This window comes from Labeo rohita, chromosome 9, assembly GCF_022985175.1.
Source record: "Labeo rohita strain BAU-BD-2019 chromosome 9, IGBB_LRoh.1.0, whole genome shotgun sequence".
NCBI lineage: Eukaryota > Metazoa > Chordata > Actinopteri > Cypriniformes > Cyprinidae > Labeo > Labeo rohita.
Window position 1 is genome coordinate 20400727 of NC_066877.1, and position 25078 is coordinate 20425804.

At 37.2% G+C, this 25078-nt stretch overlaps 2 protein-coding genes across 7 annotated transcripts in view; both read right to left on the reverse strand.

Moving 5' to 3' along the window:
- Positions 1 to 21456, reverse strand: impg2a (interphotoreceptor matrix proteoglycan 2a). Of its 3 annotated transcripts, XM_051119177.1 has the most exons (24): positions 21371 to 21456; positions 21105 to 21243; positions 17668 to 17709; positions 17156 to 17521; positions 16860 to 17063; positions 12932 to 13098; positions 12761 to 12786; positions 12606 to 12632; positions 12401 to 12435; positions 10559 to 10689; positions 10275 to 10439; positions 10110 to 10168; positions 9746 to 9766; positions 9247 to 9437; positions 9107 to 9165; positions 7718 to 7823; positions 5576 to 7401; positions 3495 to 3714; positions 3164 to 3374; positions 2383 to 2571; positions 1530 to 1731; positions 1290 to 1369; positions 1111 to 1199; positions 1 to 945 (listed from the first exon to the last, which is right to left on the reverse strand). In XM_051119177.1, exons 4-23 carry the CDS (start codon positions 17232 to 17234, stop codon positions 1157 to 1159), a joined length of 4041 nt encoding a protein of 1346 aa, XP_050975134.1. In that variant the 5' UTR covers positions 17235 to 17521; positions 17668 to 17709; positions 21105 to 21243; positions 21371 to 21456; the 3' UTR covers positions 1 to 945; positions 1111 to 1156. The 3 variants fall into 3 exon arrangements, with proteins under 3 accessions (XP_050975134.1, XP_050975133.1, XP_050975136.1); XM_051119176.1 differs by lacking the exon at positions 21371 to 21456 and having other exon boundaries at positions 21105 to 21278; XM_051119179.1 differs by lacking the exons at positions 12606 to 12632; positions 21371 to 21456 and having other exon boundaries at positions 21105 to 21278.
- The window catches only part of senp7 (SUMO specific peptidase 7), a 14657-nt gene continuing 11008 nt past the window's right edge, over positions 21430 to 25078 (reverse strand). For 2 of the 4 annotated variants that reach the window (XM_051119180.1, XM_051119182.1), the window contains 8 exons: positions 24959 to 25078; positions 24738 to 24830; positions 24380 to 24543; positions 24221 to 24261; positions 24020 to 24063; positions 22736 to 22804; positions 21852 to 22002; positions 21430 to 21751 (listed from right to left, as the gene is read on the reverse strand). In XM_051119180.1, coding sequence (XP_050975137.1) covers positions 21572 to 21751; positions 21852 to 22002; positions 22736 to 22804; positions 24020 to 24063; positions 24221 to 24261; positions 24380 to 24543; positions 24738 to 24830; positions 24959 to 25078 — 862 coding nt within the window. In that variant the 3' untranslated portion in view covers positions 21430 to 21571. Of the gene's footprint in view, positions 21752 to 21851; positions 22117 to 22735; positions 22805 to 24019; positions 24064 to 24220; positions 24262 to 24379; positions 24544 to 24737; positions 24831 to 24958 lie in introns of those variants that run through there. The other 2 variants (XR_007828418.1, XM_051119181.1) reach the window with 2 other exon arrangements.

The window sequence follows — 25078 nt, forward strand, 5'->3', positions numbered from 1 at the left end:
CATACGGTCGATTCCTCAGCACCTTTAATAAAACTTGTGAATTCAAGTTTCCATTATAACAAAGTTTTATTTAATTCTCACAAAAACTCAAAGGCATCGTTCACACAAATATGAAATTCTGCCAAATCATTCATTCACTTAAGTAATGACATAAATATATGATGACGGTATTTTCATTTTTACTGTAGGTGAATTAGCTCTTTAACTTATACAATTAAAAATGTTAAATAATGTAAAAAAAATACATATAAATGTTCATTATTGCGACAATCATTATTGCAAGGATGTGTCATGCACTCACTAAAAAAAAAAAAAAAACCTTAAACAAGAGAGATTGCAACATTCAATACAGTACCTGACCTGTAAGGAAGGGAAATCCCTACTTTCAGTTAAAAGAGCCAATCACCTTTTTGATAGAGGCATCATTTTTTTCCTGTGATTTGAGCTTATGAAGCAGATCTGTGATACCGCTGCTGTTAGATTTTTCTACTTATTTGAAATGTGTGTTTTTGATTTTGATCAATCTTCAAGTATGTACAGCTGTGCTTGTATAACTATTACCTACATAGAAAATAGCTGCCCGAATGCATCCAATAATTAAAATTAGCAGCCTGATTTGTCTTAATACACAACAGCTTGAAATCTCTGACAATCTAGAACACCAGAGTCTGTCTGAGAAACGGGCCACAGCTATAAGATTAGAAGGCACTAACAAAACATTTCAATCAATGACAAAGATAATGTCTGTGACCAAGATCCTGTTTTTTGACAGAAAAAAAAACACTTGTAACAAAAGGATCAAAATAGCCTTTTCATTCTTGAATCTTATTTTAAGAAGTATCCATAGGTAGCAATTTAATTTGTGATGGCAAAGTCTCAGAAAGGTTGACGAGAAATTGCTCTGGAAGCCCAAAGATGCCATTTCCCAAAAGACAACGCAAGTTTCTGGAAGAGGAACACATGATGCAAACCAATACAAACACTGTATTTAAAATAATTTAAAAAATAAATAAATATCTAAAATCCCTAAAAATTCACTGATGTTTACACTGTAGACACAAAACATACTGTACACTCTAACATACTGTTCTCATAACATTGTTTACTAACCTTCAATGTTTTGCACTCTTGGAAAGCTATTTTCCACACTGGAAAGCTATTGGCTATTCGAGGAACTTTCTCTTTGATTATCCATTGCTCTGATAAAATAAAAATAAAATGACATGAGGTGTGAACAAAGGCAAAGCTACAGGTTATTAATAAGGCTTTGAAAAAAAAAAAACACTCACATTTGATGCTGCTTCAAAAAATCTGCAAACTGACGATCTCTTGTGTAGAGTTCAAGGATGCGGATCCGATCTTGAATATCCTATGGAATGAACAGAAAAAGAAATGAGACATGGTATCATACACTTGCTTTCATTTTCCACAAAAAAATTCACTTGCTAACCTTACGTTGAATACAAAGTTTATGGCAAATTTATGGCAAACATATTACTGCAATCATTTTTGCACACACAGACCAGTACCTCCTTGGTGAGTTCGCTGTTCTCATAAATATGGCGTATCTCTTCGCTGCTGAACTCTGTGGATGTCTCGGCACTGGCGCTGCTGTGGACTGGGGGCTCGGGGTACCGCTGGTAGTAATGACTGTAACCTGTAGTTAAATCGCTCTCGAACATGGGGTTATACTTAGTGGCCCTGTCTAGAAATGGTGGACTGTCCTCTCTCCTGCATTCAAACATGTATACACACACAGAAAAGGTCAAAACAGCCATTATTAAATCCAGGTGGTTAAGAAGCCATGACTTAAAGAGGGTCAAGGGAACAAAGATCAGCCGTGTTGATGAATTAATGCAAATCTCATTATAGAATTACTGGAGATGTAACCTTCTTTCTAGGTGCTGCACATGCAGTAATTAAAGAGATTTAAGTAAAAAAAGAGCATTCAATGTATATGTAACTGACTCATTTATAAGTGATAGTTCTTATAATCTATTGCATGTATGCCAAAAGCTACTGGGGCAAAATATTTGTATATACTGTAATCATTTAATAGATTTGACCCTGTTTGGTGTGTAATGTCAAATTTACACCTTAGTTTTATCTTTAAATACTTGATTTTAATTCTTATTTTTTAATAGGTTTTAATTATATAGCACCTTTTCAGAAGCTCAACGCTGCTTTACTTTACTTAAGGTCAAACTCTAAGCAAGTGTTTGTGTGAGGTGATCGGCTCTGAAGGCTCGGACTTCTGAGGTAAAGCTTTCATGAACTGATGTTCCCTTGCATAAGACAAAGTCCGTATTAGAAAGTGAAAGTATGCATGTTAGGCTGAAGCTGTGATTTATCGGATTGACCGTGATACAGTATGTGTCTTACCGTACTGGGTCCTCCATTTCATCCTTGTCATATTGGTCTCTTAGAGTTCTTGCTAGGAAGAAGATTACTCCTGACGCCACCAGAAGGAACCCGGCAACGGATGCTATAGCGATGCCAACTACGAGTGGCTCAGAAACATATTCTTCACAATGTTCTCCTCTGTACCACCAGTTTTCCCCAACACGGCATCTACAGAGCAGATAAACATACAAACAAACTTAAAAACCTTAAAGGGATAGTTCACCCAAAAATGAAAATTCTGTCATTAATTATTCACCCTAATGTCGTACCAAACCCGTAAGACCTTCGTTCATCTTCTGAACTCAAACTAAGATATTTTTTTTTATTAAATCTGAGAGCTTTCTGACCATATGTAGTCAGCAACCATAATGTTATGCACAAAAAGTATTCTTGTAGCTTCTTAACATTACAGCTGAACCACTGATGATGCCACATAGACTATTTTAATGATGTGTTTACTATCTTTCTGGGCCTTGAACGTGTCAGTTGCATTGCAAGGTCAGAAAGCTCTTGGGTTTGATAAAAAAATTCTTAATTTGTGAATTTAAGAATTAATTTAAGATGAACTAAGATCTTCTGGGTTTGGAACGACATGACGGTGAGTAATTAATGACAGATTTATAATTTTTGGGAGAACTATCCTTTAAGACAATGCCAGTCTAGCAGCTACTTAAATATGTATGAGAATGCTGTTCTCCATCTCAGATGTACACATTTGAATTCAAAATTTCTTGCGTATCATATAATCAAATAAATAAACCTGCAAATGGCTCCTTGGCCTGGAATGACATCACATTTCCCATCATTCAAGCAGAAGTCATGTTGAAGGTCACAGATGCTTTGGCAGGGTAGTCCGTCCACACTAAAGTAACCCGCATTACATACACATTCGGCTTCACCTGACCACTGGTTCACTGTACATTCAGCAAACTCATTACATGCCTGAAACTTGCACGGGTCTGCCTGTTCCCCTAAAACAAAAATACACATACCCACATAGATTATGGGTGCATTAAGGTGGCATGTGATGAGCTACCTAAATACATAATATACAGGACCAAAGTGACTAAGGTTTTCTGATCTTGTCTTACCTGATTCGACATCCAGTGAATATTTGTCAATGGCGAGGTTCATGGTCTGGTAAGCAGTGTTGCAGAAATCCTCTAGAATGAGGTAAACAGCTGTAATGACTCCATGAGGAACAGGCTTGCCAAACTTCATGCGGCTGTTCACCACTATACTTCCATTCCTGAAGTTCAAGATCTCCAGGTTCTCAAAGTGACTGAGGTTTGATTGCAGATATGGCACCAGCTGATGGACATATAATCCCAATAGTGAGTTCATAAACTCAAAGGCATAAATGGTATATGATGGAACTCTTCAACTCCAGTACTGAAGGGCCAATGCCCTGTAGATTATAGCAACAATCCCAATCTAATCACCCATCTACAATTTGCAAGCAATTCTGGACACCTTGATAAGCTTGATTGGGTGTATCTGGCCCAATAGGACTGGAGTTGAAGAACCTTGCTATATAAAAGTGGTTCCCAACCTTGGTCCTGGAGTACCCCTAACATTTGTAATGTCTGACACACTCATTTCAGGTCATTTCAGAGTCTTTACTAATGAGCTGATGCATAAATTTAGGTGAGTTTGTTTAGGGAAACATACAAAATGTATCCACAAGTTTCCTACGCCCCATGAGGCCTTGCGTCAAAAGTGGGAGCGTCTTCTGGTTCAAAGTAAACAAGCAGGACGTGACACTCATTCATTCAACAGTTGACAGGAATGACGGCAAATAAAGCCTCGTGAAACACAGAGACTTTCCTCTGACTGTTTCGGGAAAAGATTCAAAGCTTTGAGAGTGTTGAAAACAGTGCAATCTGGTGGTTAGTAAAAAATAAAGCAGCCAAAAGCCTGTGAAGCTCCGTCGGAAGAAGCATTCACCACAATTTCCATAGATCGACTCATGTTATATGCACAAATAAAAGCCTAACCGTGTGTGTGTGTGTGTGTTTGCTTGTTGAATTTGTTGACTTAATTTCTGAATTAATTTACTCATTAAACAGTGCCATTAAATGACAGTACGAATATCAATACGATGTAATAGAAGAATAGTGTACACATATGTTAACTGCATATGGCAAATATTTAATTTTCCTGAAATAATTTGTATTCTTTATAATACTTGTATGACTGGGTGTTTAAAAATGTAATTTTTAAATAAGATGAAAATGTACTCGCAAAGTAAGATCTGGGGGCAAACATTACGACACGCAAAGTGAACCACGTACATGACTGGACAGAAAGTGAGGCTTCTACGAAAGGGATTTCTACGTTAACAAGCCTCGAATCGAGGCTTCATTTGGCATGCCCTTTAACACAAGCTTTGATGTCTCGTTCAAATGTCATTTCACTAGTTGAGAGTCATTCAAGATTTAGCGATCAAAACTTGCTAACAATGTGGGAACACAAATTCGAACAGCATATGTTGTCCTTAAGAACCATAATGATATCTTTCATAAAGGTGTGCAACTTTACAAAGTAAACAATGGTCCAAAAAACACTTAGCCTCTTCGCTTATTAGCACACAAAATACCACTGGTATACTATGCCCACCGCCTCACCAGAAGTTGTACCCACGTTCTTTTTTAAGGTAGCGCCCTCCAGAAACTTGTGGATAGAGCGGGGAGTACTCCATGACCAGGGTTGGGAACCACTGGCATATAATCTAAATTATTGTAGGGGTTGTCAACTCCAACCTTCAAGGTCCACTCTCCAGTTTGATCAAGGCTGGAGCTAAACTCTGCAGGAAAGTGGATCTGAGGGCCAGAGTTGAGAGCTCCTGAATTAGTGAATAATTCATTCTGGATCAGAGATGTCCATTCCTGTTGCTGGAGAGTTACCTTCCAGCAGAGGTTAGCTCCAACACACCTGCTTGTAGGTTCTAGCAATCCTGAAGACCTTGATTTGCTAGTTCAGGTGTTTAGTTGTGGCTTGAGCTAAACTCTGCTGGAAAGTGGCCCTCCAGGAACAGGATTGGACACTCCTGATTTAGACTCATGAGTGGAGGTTTGACAGAATATGTGGTTGAAGAGGAACAACAAATGATGGTAGGATAAGGAAGAAGAAAAACAATAAGAACAAATGTATTTTAGAGGAGGTACACTACCAGTTCAAGGAACTGTTGCTCCAAGGCTTTGTACTCTGCAGAGCTCTTATTGAACAGATCCTCAGAGAATATCATATTAGTTACACGAAGACTGAAAAACACTATCAAAGACCGCCCAGGGTTAGCTGGCAAAGCTATGCCGGAAACGCCATCGCCCTGGATGACACCAGAGATGCCACTACCCTCTTCTTCTTTGTAATGTATCACATCTAGCGATGTAGTCATGACATCTGAATTTAAGGTATGGACTAACTCCACCTCTGTTGGGGTCATTATGGTGATGAGGGAGAAGGGTGGTTCTTTCTCAGGTGAAAGAGGTGTTGGGTAAACTGGGCTTGCTGGTTCAATGGTGACTAATAGGATCTCATCCTCTGTTAGAACGTCCTCTGAAAACTGTATTGTCGAAACATCCATCAGTACAAAATCATTCTCCTGTGCCACTGTGGTACTGTCAACAGATTCTTCCTGTTCCTCTTCTTCAACCTCCTCTGATTCCTCTATTGTGATCACAGAAACTTCGGTTTCCTCATCCTTTTCTGTCAAAATAGTTTCTTCCTTGTTGTCTTCCTCCACTCTTTCTTCTTCTGCAGGGTGCACGAGGTCTTCCTCAGGTTTTAGGGTAAATTCTGCCTCGGCCACTTTGACTGGCGGCATTGTGGGGACATCGCTACCAACTTTGGTTTCCTTATCCTTTTCTGTTAAAACAGTTTCTTCCTTGTTGTCGTCCTCCACTCTTTCTTCTTCTGCAGGGTGCATGAGGTCCTCCTCAGGTTTTAGGGTAAATTCTGCCTCAGCCACTTTGACTGGTGGCATTGTGGGGACATCGCTACCAACTTTGGTTTCCTCATCCTTTTCTGTTAAAACAGTTTCTTCCTTGTTGTCTTCCTCCACCCTTTCTTCTTCTGCAGGGTGCATGAGGTCCTCCTCAGGTTTTAGGGTAAATTCTGCCTCAGCCACTTTGACTGGTGGCATTGTGGGGACATCGCTACCAACTTTGGTTTCCTCATCCTTTTCTGTTAAAACAGTTTCTTCCTTGTTGTCTTCCTCCACCCTTTCTTCTTCTGCAGGGTGCATGAGGTCCTCCTCAGGTTTTAGGGTAAATTCTGCCTCAGCCACTTTGACTGGTGGCATTGTGGGGACATCGCTACCAACTTCGGTTTCCTCATCCTTTTCTGTTAAAATAGTTTCTTCCTTGTTGTCTTCCTCCACCCTTTCTTCTTCTGCAGGGTGCATGACGTCTTCCTCAGGTTTTAGGGTAAATTCTGCCTCAGCCACTTTGACTGGCGGCATTGTGGGGACATCACTACCAACTTCGGTTTCCTCATTCTTTTCTGTTAAAACAGTTTCTTCCTTGTTGTCTTCCTCCACCCCTTCTTCTTCTGCAGAGTGCATGAGGTCTTCCTCAGGTTTAAGGGTAGATTCTGCCTCAGCCACTTTGACTGGCGGCATTGTGGGGATATCACTACCAGCTGGTAGGTTTCCATCTCCTTCAGCTTTAGCAGTAATCAGTTCAGGAGTTTCCTCAGGCAAGATCTGGTCCTCTTCAACAACTGTTGTAATTGTGGAAAATTCATAGTCCTCTATCTGTGGCGTGTCTACATCAATTAAAATGTCTTCGTCATCTTCTGTCTCTCCAACTGGCTCTTGAGCTCCAGCAAGGACAGTTACCCAATCGCCATCTTCACCAGATCCAGAGGCGGGATTAAAATCATCCAATGTCAAATCGCTGTCTTGCTTGGAGTCAATAATGGGACCTACAGCTTCACCTTCCACAGAAAGAGTCTGGCTGGGAGGAAACTGTGACACCAAGTCCTTGTCTTGAAGGTCTGAAAGTAGGAATAAACATGTATCTTGACTCGAGTCTTTAACCATCACGTTGGTGTAAATGAGTAGTGTCCAATCCTGCTCCTGGAGGGTCGCTGTCCGGCAGGATTTAGAAAAACTCCAGTGTATTGCAATGTTGAAACAAAACTCTGCAGGACACTGACCCTCCAGAAGCAGGATTGTACAACCCTGCTGTAAATCATTTTACATGTGAATACTGGTTCATATCTTGTAAGAAACTACTGGGACAGTCAATAAGGGCTATTGTGCCGTCATCTAAAATCTAAAAAAATAATCTAACATTCTGCTTTCTCATACCTTCCTCTTCTGACATTGTAGAATCCAAAAGGTCACCAACAGTGAAGTCCTCCTTAACCACCTCTCCAGGCAGCTCAGATGGTTCTTCAACTGCTAAAATATCATCCTAGACAATATACAAATTAAAACAGCTGATTCTCAGACTATTTTCAAAATTATTGTTAGTGCTTGCTAGTGGTAGTCATCAATTTTACCATTCTTGCTATTCCATTCTTAGAGTTAGGGTTTCGCTTTATCTGATGTTTGATTCATCGTGGGTTCCCTCTTACATCATACTCCGGGGTTCCCATAGGCATTTATGCGCATGGGCACTATTCAAAAACTGTGCTTACAGAGGAAGCTTAAAAATACTTAGATTAAAATGCATTTATAATTAGATCGAGTGAAAGATATAGATTGTACTGCATGTTAGCAAAAGAGCATAACTTATTGAGCCCATATGTCTTACTAACAAGGAACTATGCTTCTAATAAGATATTTCACAAAAAAACATTTATATATAGACCACAGGAGAAAATAATAGATGACATCATGAAAATTACACATTTAAAAGTTTACATATGCTTGATTTTTTAATACTGTGTTGTTACCTGAATGATCTACACCTGTGTTTTATTTTTTGGTTGTTGTTTAGTGATAGTTGTTCATGAGTCCTTTGTTTGTCCTGAACAGTTAAAGGAACACCACTTTTTTTTTTAAAAAAGGCTCATTTTCCAAGTCCCCTAGAGTTAAACAGTTGAGTTTTACCGTTTTCAAATCCATTCAGCCGATCTCCGGGTCTGGCATTAGCACTTTTAGCATTGCTTGGCATAGATCATTGAATGAGATTAGACCGTTAGCATCTCGCCCAAAAATGAATTTTCAATATTTTTCCTATTTAAAACTTTACTCTTCTGTAGTTACATTGTGTACTAAGACCGACGGAAATGAAAAGTTGCAATTTTCTAGGTCGATATGACTAGGAACTATACTCTCATTCCGGCGTAATAATCAAGGAACTTTACTGTCGTACCATGGGTGCAGCAGGCATAATGATACGCAGCGCCTGAAAATAGTCTCCCTGTGCAAGCAGGTGGTCACATTTGTTATGCTGATGAAAGTTAGCCTTTAACTGTTCGGGACAAACAAGGGTCTCATGAACAACTATCACTAAACAAAAAAACACAGCTGTGGATCATTCAGGTAACAACACAGTATTAAGAATCAAGCTTATGTAAACTTTTGAACGGGGTAATTTTTCTAAATTGAACTATTATTTTGGTAAAATAATTAACATTTTGCAGATTCTGGAAGGTGCATTTAATCTTTTGACATCAACTGTATGTAAATATCTAGTTGATATACTGTAGTTGGTGACTTCACTGACACCTTGACAGAAATGTAAATCACCTTGTGGTCAGGGTCTAGAGATTCGTCTGCAGAATGGGTTTCCTCTGGAGAGGTTTCCCCTGACAAGAGAACATTACACCATTACAAAGTGCTGAGATATATAGTAAAAGACTACTAGCTACAAACAGACAGAGCAGTACCATGCAAAGTCTCAGTGATGTCGGGGTGGAGGTCAATAATGGTGTACTGAACAGTGGGCCCCTCTGAGTAACTAAAGGTGCCCTCTACCATGTTGGATTGAAGATTAATGAAGTCCAGTGTCTCACTGCTGATCTCTTCACTGCTGGTCTGGAGGGACACAACATATTCCACCAATACTGCCTTATCACCACTGCAGAGAGAAAACAACAACTGCACTTACAATTAACTTTGCACAAAAAAGTTATCACTTTACTCGATAACAATAGTCTCACATGATCAGTTGTAATGTTTATGTTAACGGTTAAGTTTATTTTTTTAAAACACTGTATATTTTAAGGTGTTTAAGTCTGAATAATGTCTTGGCTATATACTACCATTGTAATTGCATGACTATAAACATGATTCTTATTTGTTTATTCTAAATCAATGAAAAACTGCAACAAACACATTTTCTCACTCACTAACCTGCATTCATGTACACAATCAAGTCTAATTTACCTTGAGGGATCCATCTGTGGCCTACAGGAAAGATAAAGTTCATATTTTTAGCAGGCATAGGCTAATGCTGCATATTGTCTAATCATTCATTAACTATTGCATGTTCCAATTTGTCAAGCAGGAATACTTTTGCATTTTATATACTGTAGTGCATCTATTGTTTTATCATTTAAATTAAACAATTCTTTCTGTTAATTTGAACTTTTTTTATCTGTAATCGTAAAAATACTACAGGGTCTTGTATGTTGAAATCAAATGCAATGATATTCATACTTTTTTTTTTTTTTTTTTTGCAAATTTTGTGTCTAAATACTTTTTGGAGCCACTGTATAGCAACTATACCTAACTCGAATATACACTATACCTGATGTCCACCACTGATACACTCTTGAATTCTGTCAGTTTTTCCAAAGCAGCTGAAATCTGGAGGGAATGGCACACATAGGCAAGTTGCACATAGTAACTTAAAAGACTGAAACAGAAAAAAACATTACACACAGTAAAAATATAGTATGTGTTTGTGTTGTACCTTCTTTGTGATCTTCTGAGTGAGTCTGCCATGCTCACTACTGGTGGAGTTCAACAGTTCTTCACTCCATGGTTCTCCAGTCAATAACATAGCCAGCTCCACCCTCTGCTCAATCAGAGGACGTGAAGGCAAAGCAGCTGCTTCCTGCTCAATCTCATTAGTGATCTACCACAGACAACACATAAACTTTCAAAAAACATTCATAATTCAGTTATGTGTATATTTTTAAAGAAGTTCTTTATATATTAGTAAGCACAATATGTCACAGCCTCTCAAACACCTACCTCAGTATCCATCTTCACTGTCATGACAGCAGATGGTGATTCTGCAGTAACTTCCTTTACACTCTCTGAGATAACTTCATGTGGAACCACTGTGGTCACCACCACAGTGGTTTCTGCAGGAAGCTCATCACCTATCAGGTTTTGAAGATAATTATTTGTCTCTGGGGGTGCAGGCAAATGTTATAAGATCTAAGTTTATTTCCTGCCATTTGCAATTACAACATTTGAATCAGAATTGCACACTTTTTTGTCAATAGCTCTCACAGAAAATGTATTTGCATGAATACAACATGAATTAATACAATATTACACTGACCAAAATTATAAACGCAACACAAATCTGTCTAAATCTGTGTTAGTGAGCACTTCTTCTTTGCAGAGATAATCCATCCACCTCACAGGAATGGCATATCAAGATGCTGATTAGACAGCATGATTATTGCACAGGTGTGCCTTAGGCTGGCTACAAAAAAAAGGTCACTCTAAAATGTGCAGTTTTATCGCACAGCACAAAGCCACAGATGTCGGAAGTTTTAAGGGAGCCGTCTCCAAAGGCGTTTCAGAGAATTTGGCAGTACATCCAACCGGCCTCACAACCGCAGACCACGTGTAACCACACCAGCCCAGGACCTCCACATCCAGCATCTTCACCTCCAAGATCGTCTGAGACCAGACACCCGGACAGCTGCTGCAACAATCTGTTTGCATAACCAAAGAATTTCTGCACAAACTGTCAGAAACATCTCAGGGAAGCTCATCTGCATGCTTGTCATCCTCATCGGGGTTTTGACCTGACTGCAGTTTCTTCATGGATGAATCCAGGTTTTCACTGTACAGGGCAGATGGCAGACAGCGTGTATGGCATTGTGTGGGTGAGCGATTTGCTGATGTCAACATTGTGGATCGAGTGGCCCATGGTGGCAGTGGGGTTATGGTATGGGCAGGCGTATGTTTTGGACAACGAACACAGAAGCATTTTATTGATGGCATTTTGAATGCACAGAGATACCGTGACGAGATCCTGAGGCCCATTGTTGTGCCATTCATCCTTGACCATCACCTCATATTGCAGCATGATAATGCACGGCCCCATGTTGCAAGGATCTGTACACAATTCCTGGAAGCTGAAAACATCCCAGTTCTTGCATGGCCAGCATACTCCTCGGACATGTCACCCATTGAGCATGTTTGGGATGCTCCTGATCGGCGTATACGACAACATGTTCCAGTTCCAGTTCCTGCCAATATCCAGCAACTTCGCACAGCCATTGAAGAGGAGTGGACCAACATTCCACAGGCCACAATCAACAACCTGATCAACTCTATGCGAAGGAAATGTGTTGCACTGGGTGAGGCAAATGGTGGTCACACCAGATACTGACTGGTTTTCAGACCCCCCAATACAGTAAAACTGCACATTTTAGAGTGGCCTTTTATTGTAGCCAGCCTAAGGCACACCTGTGCAATAATCATGCTGTCTAATCAGCATCTTGATATGCCACACCTGTGAGGTGGATGGATTATCTCGGCAAAGGTGAAGTGCTCACTAACACAGATTTAGACAGATTTGTGAACAATATTTGAGAGAAACAGGCCTTCATGAGTTCAGCTCATGAAAAATGGGGGCAAAACCACAAGTGTTGCATTTATTATTTTGGTCAGTGTATGTGCAAATCATGGCTCAATGCAAAAAAAAAAAGTTCTAAATATATGATTTTTTCTATTGATTTTAGAAGTTTTATTACAAAAACAAATTCTGATTCTGAAAAGCAAAATATCAAATATGATGCAGGCAAGTTTCATATAAGAAACTGTTAGTAACAACAATCATAAAAGACAGACCTGGTGGTACATGCTCTTGGGAAGACTCTTCAGGACTATATTTTGAAAAAAAAAAAAAAAAAAAAGGGAAAAAGAAAAGAGCCAGTCAGAAATAAATAACACAAAGACCTTTAAATGTAAGAGTTAACTATTCAACCACACACAAATTCTCTAACGCATATTCGATTTAATGGAAAAATAAAGAACAGGTACAAAGGGTGTATACCTGCATACTGAGTATGTAGGTGTCTTACTGAGAAGAAAGAGGAAGACGAAAGGTGAGGAGAAAGAGAACTCATCTATTACAATATATAAATAGTTGGGGGAAGGTATAAAAGGATGGGTTAAAGGTGAAAACAAGTTTTTAAAATGTTATTGCACCTTTTCAGTCTTGTCTGCGCAAGTCTCTGAGATGGACCATAAAGATTCAAAAGACAGAAGTCAGACATTCTCAGCACAAGGACCAGTCATCCATAATACTCTATTCATACCAAAAGTATCAGCTAGCGATAATTAGTACCATGTTAATGATACAGGTCTTATGCTACATACTCTGTGGATAAGTGCTAAGTGTTCTTCTGATTGGCTAAAGGTAGCACCAATCTCCTGTATGGAGACACTTTCCGTCTGGCACCGGTTCATCCAGCTCTTATATTCTTCCTGATTAGGCAGACGATCCAAGAAGATTTTGAAAGACTCCCACACAATTTCCTGACACACTGATGGAAAAACAAAAACAATAACATTGTATTAGTGCAACAAAACACAATCAGAACAGTAAGTAATACAATCAATACATCACTTTTTATTGCGTGAGTAACAGAGTAAGGTTCTTGTTTGAATAAATTAATGCGTCTTTCATCTCAAAAGTTACAGCTTAGCTACTAGTGTTTGAATCTGAGTCAAGACAAGAGTCCACATGCTCCTGAGTCCATGACAAGACCAGACTGTTGTGGGTTTTGACACTGACTAAATCCTTTTCTGGTCTCAGCCTTCACTTGGACTCTGAGTCTCTTCCAAAGTCAGCACTGAGTCTAATTTGATTTTATATTCTCAATCTCGACTCAGATTCAACCCTCTTCTAAACGGAATCTTACAGGGGACATTGGATGCAAAGTTCACTTTTACATGCTGTTTGCATGTAAATATGTCTTAGTGTGTGGACACAACCAATCTACAATGATAAAAATCCATTGACTTCTTTTTTTTTTTTTTTCTAAAAATCTCAATTATCAAGCCGTTTTGATTTTTTTGAGCAATATGGCATCATATTGCCCAAGCCCCCACAACCGCTGATGGACGGTCCTGTATTAGCATATTTCAGCCCTCAGCCAGTTGACAACGTCTCGTAAGCAATGCAGGTGTTTTTTTAGTTGGATGTAAATGTGAACTTAAAGGGGTCATCAGATGCCTGTTTTTTTCACAAGTTGATATGATTCTTTAGGGTCTTAATGAAAAGTCTATAACATACTTTAAAATTTCTCAATGGTAGTGTAAAACCATTTTGGTACATGTCCCTTTAAATGCTAATGAGCTCTGCTCACCCCACCCCTCTCTTCCTCAGATGTCAAGAGTAAATTACGACCCTATGTTCATTAGTACATCCAACAACAAAACACCTCTACAAAACACCTCAATTGCTTAGGAGACATTCTTGTCTACGTCCCTTCTCCGGCGTCGAAACAATGTTGGTTGGACTGTTACAGCTCACTCAGGGTGGGTCTAAGGTAAGACGGCTGTGCCAATCAACAATCATGGGAGTGGCCTTGGTTTGTGTGACATCACAGACAAGAATCAGATAATTACTTGATTTGAAAAAGGGGTTATGATTTATAGATATTTTTGAAAAATTTAACTCAACCCTATTCCGGCATTGGTCTTGTCTCTGACTCGACCCTCTTATGCTCTCAGCCATAACTCTGACTCGACCCTACTCTGGTCTAGGTCTTGACAGGAGAGGATTTCACAGGATCGACCACTTAAGTGAGGATTGGACACTTAGAAACTTGGCTCTACAGCCAGGAGGTTTGAAATTCCCACAACAAATATACGGCTCATGATGTTAAAATGCACAAGCAAACATATAGCCTAACATTTAGCATAATCCAGCAGTCAGATGTTGAAACAAATTACTCAAAGTAATAACAATGGAATTACCATGTTTTTAGACACACACCTTATTAATACTGTGACAGTCTTCAAAGTGAAAATGGTAATTAATCAGTATCACAGCATATATCTGAGCACCATGGAATTACCATCCGATACATCACTGCCTGCATTTAGCCCAAGTAACCTGGTAAGACTATTTCTATTTTATTTGCAAGAATGTTGAAATTGGAGTTATTTGCACATATGGGTGCATTTTCTTGACAGAGACAGCAATTATCAGTCCAGATGACATTGTGGTGCAATCCCAAACTTTTGCAATTAGTGTCTCAATGATGCGCTCGGACAAGATCGCTCACACCCTCGCTCTGAGTCATGGATATGAAAGCTCTGACCTTATTGGCCCCATTCCAATGTGTTAGCTGACTTTTAACCCCGCCATACTGCCTTCTAATTTGTTAAGGGAGAAATCACATGTGAACTGTGAAATATCGTCTTGAGGACTTTCAACACTAACCCGAAACCGCAGAGTGGATGTGACTGCCAAACGCTAATGAGATCTCATTGTTACATACTCAGCTGTCAGCTGTACAGAACAGTTTGCACTAGTTGATTAATATTTATTGGAAACCTTTGTGGATTCTTGATGATATGGTGTTAACATAAATATGCTTTGATTCAAATCTTGTTACTTGGGTCAAGATCTGGTCTGAGTTCTGGGTTACGGTCTCTGACAATAATGTAGCCTTTTTATAATGTGCGAATGGTGATGATTATTTTAACCACAGGGTTAACCATGGGTCAGCACAAGAAGAGAATATGCAAGAACTTCATGATTTGCCATACTTTTTAATATGTCTAGCTATATACATATAGGAAGAGTTCAGATGCAAAAGCCTCTAAATTCATCTGAGGTATTTCTTTAAAATTAGCATTTCTTGCTGACTACTTTGTATAGGTTTCTATGTAAGTACTGGTACTTCTGATTGGGCTGTAGCTGGAATTTATCGAGTTTGAAGTAAAAGTATTTGATAAATGTAAACTATGTGTCAGAAGCATTCACTCAGTATCAGTATCTCATTTTTGAGCGAGATGGCTTTTAGCTGGTTTTGCATCTGAACTCTTCATATATATATATATATATATATATATATCGTATAACTTTCTGCCACCTTGCTCTTACCTATTAATAAAATCCTAAAATTCTTCTTCACCCATTTCCATGTTGAGGCACTAGTTATTTCTTGGCCAGTTTACAGCAGTGAGCCTTGTCTCATTCCTTCTAGCTGTCACTTTTCCAGCCTGTATTTCATTAGCTACAAGTCCAGATTCACTACTTGGCTTTGGGCACTTGGGTCATTTCTATTATGCGGTATCTTTTGAGATCTGTAACTGTTAAAAATAAACATGTCTTGTTGTAATATAAGGTAGAATGTCTATAAAAGGGTATCAGACTTTTAGAAATATGATCTGGTTGAGCTCAGGCATTTAAACTTTATAAATTATAGCTTGAGGCAAAAATAGCATGAGATAAATCAACAATTCCAGAGCTGATGTTAGCTTATGTCTATGCTGAAATTTTCCAACCAAAAATGATATAAATCCTTGTAGAATAATGTCATTAAGAGTCTGTCTTTCTTAGTAAAAGGGATATTACAAAATACTAACAGTATGTAAAAATTAATTCAAACCACAGTAGTACAAATGATTACAATTCACCCGTGTCCACTTAATTGTTGATTCTTGATATCTTTAACTATTTAATCTTTAATTATATCTCTAAAAAACACTAACATTTTTGAATGTTCCAAAAAGAGAGCAGCAGGTACAAAAGCTACTTTCAGTTCATTGACACTGAAATTCTATATAAATATGTGACCCTGGACCACAAAACCAGTCATAAGGGTCATTTTTTTTTAAACTGAGATTTCTACATCATAAATAAGCTTTCCATTAATGTATGGTTTTGTTAGAACAGGACAATATTTGGCAGAGATGCAACTATTTGAAAATCTGGAATCTGAGGGTGCAAAAAAAAAAAATCAAAATATTGAGAAAATCGCCCTAAATTGTCCAAATTAAGTTCTTAGCGATGCAAATTACTAACTAAAAATTAAGTTTTGATATATTTATGGTAGGACATTTACAAATTACTTCACGGAACATGATCTTTACTTACTATCCTAATGATTTTTGGCATAAAAGAAAAATCAATAATTTTGTACCCACACAATGTATTTTTGGCTATTGCTACAAATATACCTATGCTACTTAAGACTGGTTTTGTGGTCCAGGGTCTCATATATATTAAATTAATGCATGACAATACTATTTTTTCTTTATTATTACTATTAATACTTTCGTGTCTCACCTCTGAGCTTGTAGTATTTGAGGTGGTTAGTGACGGCTTGCTGCACTGTTTCTTGACTGCAGAGGCGTACTCCACTGGACAGAAAAACATTTCGTTTATGTCTTCGCAAGAGTCCATGGTCTCCAGGCCTTTCCACAAATCTTTGAAACAATCTTTGTGAGCGTTTATCTGGTTTTCCAAGCATGGGAATCTGGTCTTCTTCCCCTGAAAAGGAAACACAAACGAATTACTTGGTGACAACCATCATCCTCTCATCACACTGCAACATATATATGTATATACACAAAAACACATACCATTGGTAATATCCAGCTGGACTATTGCAAAAATACAGCTTAAACAACACAGGATGCAGGTCCATATGAGCTTCCACATAATGACTTCCTGTGGCTTAAAAAAATTAAGCTGTTGTGCAATAGTCGCCGCTTCACTTCGGACGATGTGACCAAATCTTCCCACACCTGTGCATACCTGTTACACTGATAGTTCTGATAGTATATATTGTTGTTACAAAGTGCTATCCAGATTGTCAAAGATGAACGCAGGTGTATAACTGTAGCAATCCTCTGGCAGGTAGGCAGATGGAAGGGATTTTCCTTTTTTTTCTTCTAATCTTGTTTAGTAATCCTGTAGAGCAGCTAATGAAGAAGTAACTGGAAGAACTGGAGTTAACCAAGAGTGCAAACCAAATATAAATGTGCAGGGAACGAGGAGTGAAGGAGAAAATGAGGAAAAGGTGATTTGCCAGATATCCATAAACCAAAATAATCTGAACCCAATATAAGGTACTCAATGAAGGCATACTCACTTGGTGCTTACGTAATCGCTGCTCAACTGAACACTTGACCACCTGTCAGGTTAAGGACACGTATTAATGCTTTGACCCTTAAAGTCTACAACAACTGTAAATTAACTGGAATCAAGATGCTTCATTAAGAGTGAGAACAGTGTTGAAACAAATAAGCCAAAATAAATATATTGCAATTTTGATGAGAAGTAAACTACATGACCAAAAGTAGCAACTACTTAAAATTGCAATGAAAAGGAAATAGTGACAAATCTTTTCTTCCATATATGTGACATACACCCAGAAAAAGGGTTATCAAAATAGACAGTCCATTTGTTTTTGATTGGATAGAGGCTGAATGCAAGCTGGCAGTTGAATGTAAGAAAGAGGCAGGGTTTAAGTGGACTAAATGATTGCACAAGTCTGGTATACGTCACCAGAAAGAAGCCTTTTTACCAGAATACAGAGTTAAGACATTTTGATTACACATTATAAAGTCAAAAAAAAAAAAAAAAAAAAAGTAGAAAATATAAAGTGGAACATAACAATGAATGAATAGTTATACTATAAGGTAAATTATAAACACTTTAAAGTATACACTACACTTCAAAGTATAGTCATGTTAGCTATTTTGCTAACTAAACACTAAAGGCGACTTTCTAGTTAGGAACACTTAAAGGTTCATGAAACCCCAGACTACTTTTTCTGAGATTTTAGCAGAGGTGTTTGTGTTGCACATCATAGATGACAATGTTAGCATCTGTTGATTTTAATTGTTGGAGAAAACTGGTTAATTATGAGCTTTTTTGCACTATTTTCGTCTTCCGGGTTTAAAATCTACATTGTGCTGACGTCAGAGTTTGTGACGTGGCAACGGACTATAGTACATCGATGACGCGTCGGTGTCTCATAATTATTCATGAGGCTGCGTGCTCTTATCCTATGAGAAGATGTTTCGCCTAATTATTCAGGACAGCGTGTGTTGATTTGCTATTACAGAAACATTCATGGATCAAAGGAGAGTGTTTGTTTTTGTTTAGTGGGGTAAGTTGACCCACCCCCTGTATCTTGGCAACTGTATACGTTTACTGTCATGTGACCATGTATTTTGGGAATCACACATAATTTCTGCCAGACTATGAAAAGCAGAAACACATGGGAGTGGTGGAAGGCACACATTTACTCTAAAAACTCTACAACAAATTTATCTAGGTCTAAAAATATTTATGATGCATATCAGTGATTTAGCAAAATATAAAACCAAGTCATTTAGCTAAATATTTGCCTGAATTGGTAAGCTAGCTAGTTTTTTTCCAAAATGCCAGCTATGGGGCAAAGTGAGCCAGCACTTTAACTTACCTCACCATAAGGCACTGAAGTTAAGTTAAATCTATGAAGTATAAAGTGGTTTCTTAATGTGATACTACACAACTGGTTTAGTTTATTTGTAGTTTATTGGTGTACAAGTGCACCAAATTCTTTTCTGAGAACCAGAAGATGCTCTTCATCACATTATAATCAAATCTATCTTTCCACCTGTAGTCTCTAATGACATTGCAGAAAAGGTACCATGCCAAGAATCTTTTAAAATGTTTCTTAGTTTCAGTGACATTTATGTCTTCACTCTAATTCATTTTTTTATTTAATTTTACTCAACTCTTTGTTTAGACTGTTTTTGGAAGCTTAAACCTTTGGTGTTCAACACATTGTTTCAGAAATCCAAACAATAAGATTAAAAAAAAATTAAATTCATTTGATTGGTTTTAAGTTAGCTTTAAGAAAAGACTTTGTCATTTGATATTTGAGTTTTTAAAAGAGCTTATCTTTAAAATTTTACATGGGTTTGAATCAGATGCAGTCAGATGGTCAGTTTTCACCCACATGGCGTATCTTACCCCTAACACTTTTTATATAAGAAGCCATATTTTTAAAACCCTTTGCCATAGATGCATTTTGGTAATATAAGAAGAGGAAACATCCTGAAATTACTTTAGATACTTTAATTGTACTTCTGCCTCATTTTCACTTATCTTGAGGACCACATAAGTAAAAAATTGCTCATCTTACCCCACTCTCCTGTGTTATCTTAATTATGAACACACTGGTTTGTAGTGCAAACAGCGTTTACTGCACGTTGTTATTCTTCTCGTTATTTCCCTATAGTGGCAATGTTTATTAGAGCAAAGTGACCACACGTGTATTTCCAATACAGATTCACATCTTGGTAGCCAATAATTAGATCTGCAAACATGAGGCTTCCAAAACCCTGTCCTCTAAAGACAGGGCATGTCACAGACACAGGTGTGATTTCCCAGATTCAGGGCCATTTTTAGAAATAATTAATTCTAAATAAGATTTTGTTTTAGATGTGGACATGCGTGACTTGCATGGCTAATACTAAGACAGGATTTTGTACCCCCTGCGCTCACACACTGATTTAACTGCCACAATACAATTACTGTACAGGTGACTTAATGCCTGTGTCCTTAGAAAGGTACAGTAAAGAATAAAGGTTTGTAAAAATACAGCCCAGTGTACTGTTTGAATATGAAGGGATTTGCCCTATTGATTTTTCACAGGTGTTTTACCTGTTTTTTTTTTATTGTGCTGTGTTTGAGGATTGAAGGGAATGTTCATAAATGTAACAGAAAATACACTGGTAATTTTCTGCCAGGACATTATCCATTCTTTCCAGATTTTTTATTTTTACAGTGTAGCATTCTTTTACATTACTTTCTTCTTGTTTTACTGCTACTCTTTCTGTAGCATGTATACAGTGCACTTTTCATTGTGTTAAACATATCTTTAACTTTGTTAGTCTGATCAAATAAACAGACTGTGTTGACTAAAACCGTTCAATACTTGATATTTCCAAATCATTCATCACACTGGAAATGGCACAAATAGTAATAGTAGACTCTTAAAAATAAAGGTATTTCACGATGCCATAGAAGAACCTTTTTTATCTAAATGGTTCCATAAAGAACCTTTAACATCTGAAGAACCTTTCTGTTTCACAAAAGGTTCTTTGTGGCGAAAGAGGGTTCTTCAGATTATAAAAAAGAAAGAAAGAAAGAGATGGTTCTTTAAAGAACCTTTGACTGAATGGTTCTTTGTGGAACCAAAAAACGTTCTTCTATGGCATCGCTGTGAAGAACCTTTCTAAGCACCTTTATTTTTAAGAGTGTATAAAAGCATGTTGTTCCAAAAAATGTCCATCCTATGGTCTGTATCAAAGACAGGAAAAAGCTAACATTCAGCTTCCACCAGGTATTACAGACCTCCATGGTACACACACTGAAAGATTAAGACTCTTTTTTAAGCAAGCAAACAAACAGAGACAAACACTGTACACAGACTGGAATGCTGGGATTATTGGAAGAAGGTGGGTGGTCTGTAAATCAGTCTAATCTCTCGCTGTCTGATTAGTGTTAAACCTACACTATCCCTGCACGCACCTGGCCTTTTGTTGCTCTACTTGACCACTACTAATGAATTAGCCAATCAGAACACGGACTCATGCCGCACCCCAACTGCCTATCCAATCATGTGCTCCATGCAGGTTCCTCCCACATTCATTCATCACAACCAAAGCCACTGTTGAGAAAGCATAAACAGTACAAATGTATATTTTAACAGGGTCTTCTTATGGATCAGGATCTCAGGATCAATATTTTTTTCTTTTCCATGTGAACCCTTTGAAGAAACACTTTGTGCTACTTACCTCAATAAAAACACAGACATACAGAGAAATCTGAGATTAAAAGAGCAAAACAATTTAGCATCATTTTATGGACATTTATTTCCTTCTAAAGTGTTTCCAACAATGTATTACAAAAGCATAAAATTAATATAAAAGTTCAAAAACAGCTAAAATATAAATATATCTAGCGTAAAATAATCATGTGAACCTAAAAGCTTCACATCACTGAATGACATTTCCATAATCTGTCCTATCTTGTAGAGCTTCATGTCCCAGAGAGCCTTGCTGAAATCTGTACAGGTGTAGGATGAGGTCTCGAATCTCCTCCCGTTTACGTCGCACCTGTTGCCGTGGAAACCAGCGCTCCAATCTCAATGGCAAGTCAAAGTGTACCACAGGATCCTGAAAAATATACAAATAGCATTGCTGTCAAAATAGACTCTTACACAGATTTGAAATGTGTTTTTAAAAATTTTAGAATAAAGAATGGGTGTAAGTGTACCTGTAAAAAACTTTCTGCATATTGTAGCAGGTAAAGGCCACAGTCACTGCTGTTGTCCTGTAGGGGGACTCTGCAGTGGACACCTATCATGCGCTCAACACTAAAGTCACGACAAAAACCTCTTTTTGTCACCCACTCCACCTGAAGGTATCTAAAAAACACCATTAGAATAAATCAAGTCATGTGAAGAAATTTCATTATACACATTCATATATACACACATACATATATAGGGGCGTTTTCAAGGGAAGCAGTGTCTCCTCTCCTGGATGAAAAAATAATCGATATTACAAAAAACAATGCAAATAAGACTAAATATGACATTAAAAGACTAAAAGTCACTTGTTTTTATAACAATACTGTCCAACAACGACTCCCATAGGCAAAGCTACAGCGGAGGATTTACAAGTGCAAACAGCCCGCCTTGTTGGCAGAGGCTATTTACACTAACTCAAAATAACATGTTGGAAAGGTATGTATTTTCAATAATAATGAGGAAAATAATCGAAAAGTTGAACATAAAAGTATCGGGTAGGGTTAGGGGTAGAGTAGGGAGGGATTTATTGTCTCAATAAGGTGGCATCTGTTTATTAATTTGAATTGAAATTATATTTTACACTCAATATGTTGTTATTGCATACTGTTTTGTAATGTACTACAATACTGAGGTGCAGATAAATGCCACTATTTGCAATAAGTAGTATAAACAAAATCCTGCTAGGTGTAAATAGTAAATAGAATTTATAGCTTGATGCACTTAGTGTAAACATTAAGTGTAACAGGGACATGAATTCTGAATTATATACATGTACATAAACATAAAAAACTGCCTCCTCATTTTACAACACTACCGCACACCACTGATTACGTTTGCAAACACTTACTCTCGCAAGAGTTTGAAGATACGTTCATGAACAGACAACTTAAGGGAATCCATGATGAGAATGCATGGTCTGAAAAAAAGAGTAAACATAATTCTTAAAACTCTGGGTTAAAAAAAAGCTAAGCTCTGTCTAACTGTTCTGCCCATTAAAAGCCAAAAGATTAAAAAAAAAAAAAAAAAAAAAAAAAAAAAAAGTTCAAATTTAATTTAAAGTTAATAAAAGTAAAAAAAACAAAAAAACAAAGTTTGCCATGTAATACAACAGTGAAATCTTTTCCTGAAAGCCTCCGTAACTGCATAACAGGGTCGGAAATTAATGAGGGCTTGTAGCAAAATTTCCACAAAAAGGAATGCCCTATAAATTTAAGACAAAGGGTCAAAAAATGTTAAACAATTAAACAATGTAAATTAAATGTGACAATTAATAAATAATAAAAAGTGATAGCTTTTACGCACTGTTTTGTGCAGCATTGAGCCTTGTAACCAGTCAGTCGTGTTTCTGTTGAATTTAGGAATGCATTGGCCAATCAGAGGCGCTTAGATTAGGGGCTGTTTACAAGTGTGCACACTCACAAATTCCCTCATCAAAAAAATCCTAAAAAAACACAGTGATGTACAACACCTATGATGTAGATAAAAGAATAATTTCATAGCTTTGATGATTATAATGTGACGTGCCCTAAACGATTTTATATTGTTTTCTATGTCGATATTAAAAATCATTATTATAATACAAACAGCAATAATCTACAAGAATGGTTTTTGTCATAATATTGCAAGCCCTGTGAGCTCCTTTTTTTTTTTTTTTACATAATTTAGATGCAATTTTAAACAGTCTACTGCTATTGTCAACCGTTTAAAATATTGATTAAAATAATTGGGTAAATTACGTATTTGACATTAGAGACAACACTGTATGGTGATAATAATAATAATAATAATAATAATAATAATAATAATAATAATAATAGGTGATTATTAATATTGCCCTCACAAATAAAAATAAAATTTATTGTCCCTTAATAGAAAAGTTCATTTCTGACCCTGCTGCTAAATAAATAAATAAATAAATAAATAAATAAATAAAAATAAAAATCAATAAAATGATAGAAATTAAATTTTAATTCTTATAATTAAAAAAAAAAAAAAAAAAAAAAAAAAAAAAATAATATCTCTTATACAGTATTTTTTATAATATTATAGTTTTTATTTTATAGAAAACTTAAATGATCTTTTCCCACACTAAATTTTTATCATCCAAAGAATTTTTTAAAAAATACCATACCTTTTACACACAATTTGTTTCTTGCAGGTATTTTCGGTACAGTCCTACAGAGGGAGAAGGTTCTGCTATTACTGTGCATGTGCAAACCATCTGTCCACATCACATTATATCAAATCAAATACTATCCAACTAATCAAATTTTCAAATAAAAAATTTCTGACTAACAAGACCTGACAGTTCATAACATTTATTTTGACTTACAGGAAGATGAAGAGATGTGCTTGTCTTTATACGACTGTCATCTAGATTAAGAACAAACGTTTGTCTAGAATCATCAAATGATACTTAAAAGTAGTAAGCTTATGTAAATTAGCACTAAAGGCATAAGAATTAAAATTTTTCAAAACGGACACATCTTACCTTTGTCCTCATCACCGCTGGATCTACTCTCTCCATGAACCTCACCCTCAGACTCACCCAAACCTTCACCTCCATCACCCTGCACAGAGCCTCCGCCAACCCTCTTCACATACTGTGGCTCTTCTAACCCAGGGAAACAGATCACCACGAGATACCAGTGAGCTCTGAAACAAACACCAGACATGATATAAGACACTTATAAACATTATATGATACACACTGGTACATTCAAGGCAAATGAAAGCTCAAAACATTTTATAATGACCATAAAGAGCACAAATTAGTGAATGAAAGTACACAAAAAAAAGAAACATATAAGTTCAAGTGTCCAAACACTGTATTAAGAGCCAATACTCACTCTTGATTGACAGGCACAAACAGGAAGTCTTTATCAAAGATGTCTACATGACGCGTCCATGTCCTCACACGCTGATGCCTTCTGACCTGAGCTCTGATGGACGACCAAAGCAGTAAAATCAAAAACCATTTGCAACAATAAGCATTATCAAATGAAAGTGTTTAAAAATATCGCACAAGAGATATATATGATTATATGGGTGCTGTCTAACAAATACTCACGGTGTGCTTGTACTGTCCTCATTAGCATTGTCTCTGCGTGTGAGCTGTTTATAGAAAAAACTGCTGAAAACATGAGATCTGTCTACAGAAGCTTGCGGGGCCTTTTGCACCAAAAGATAC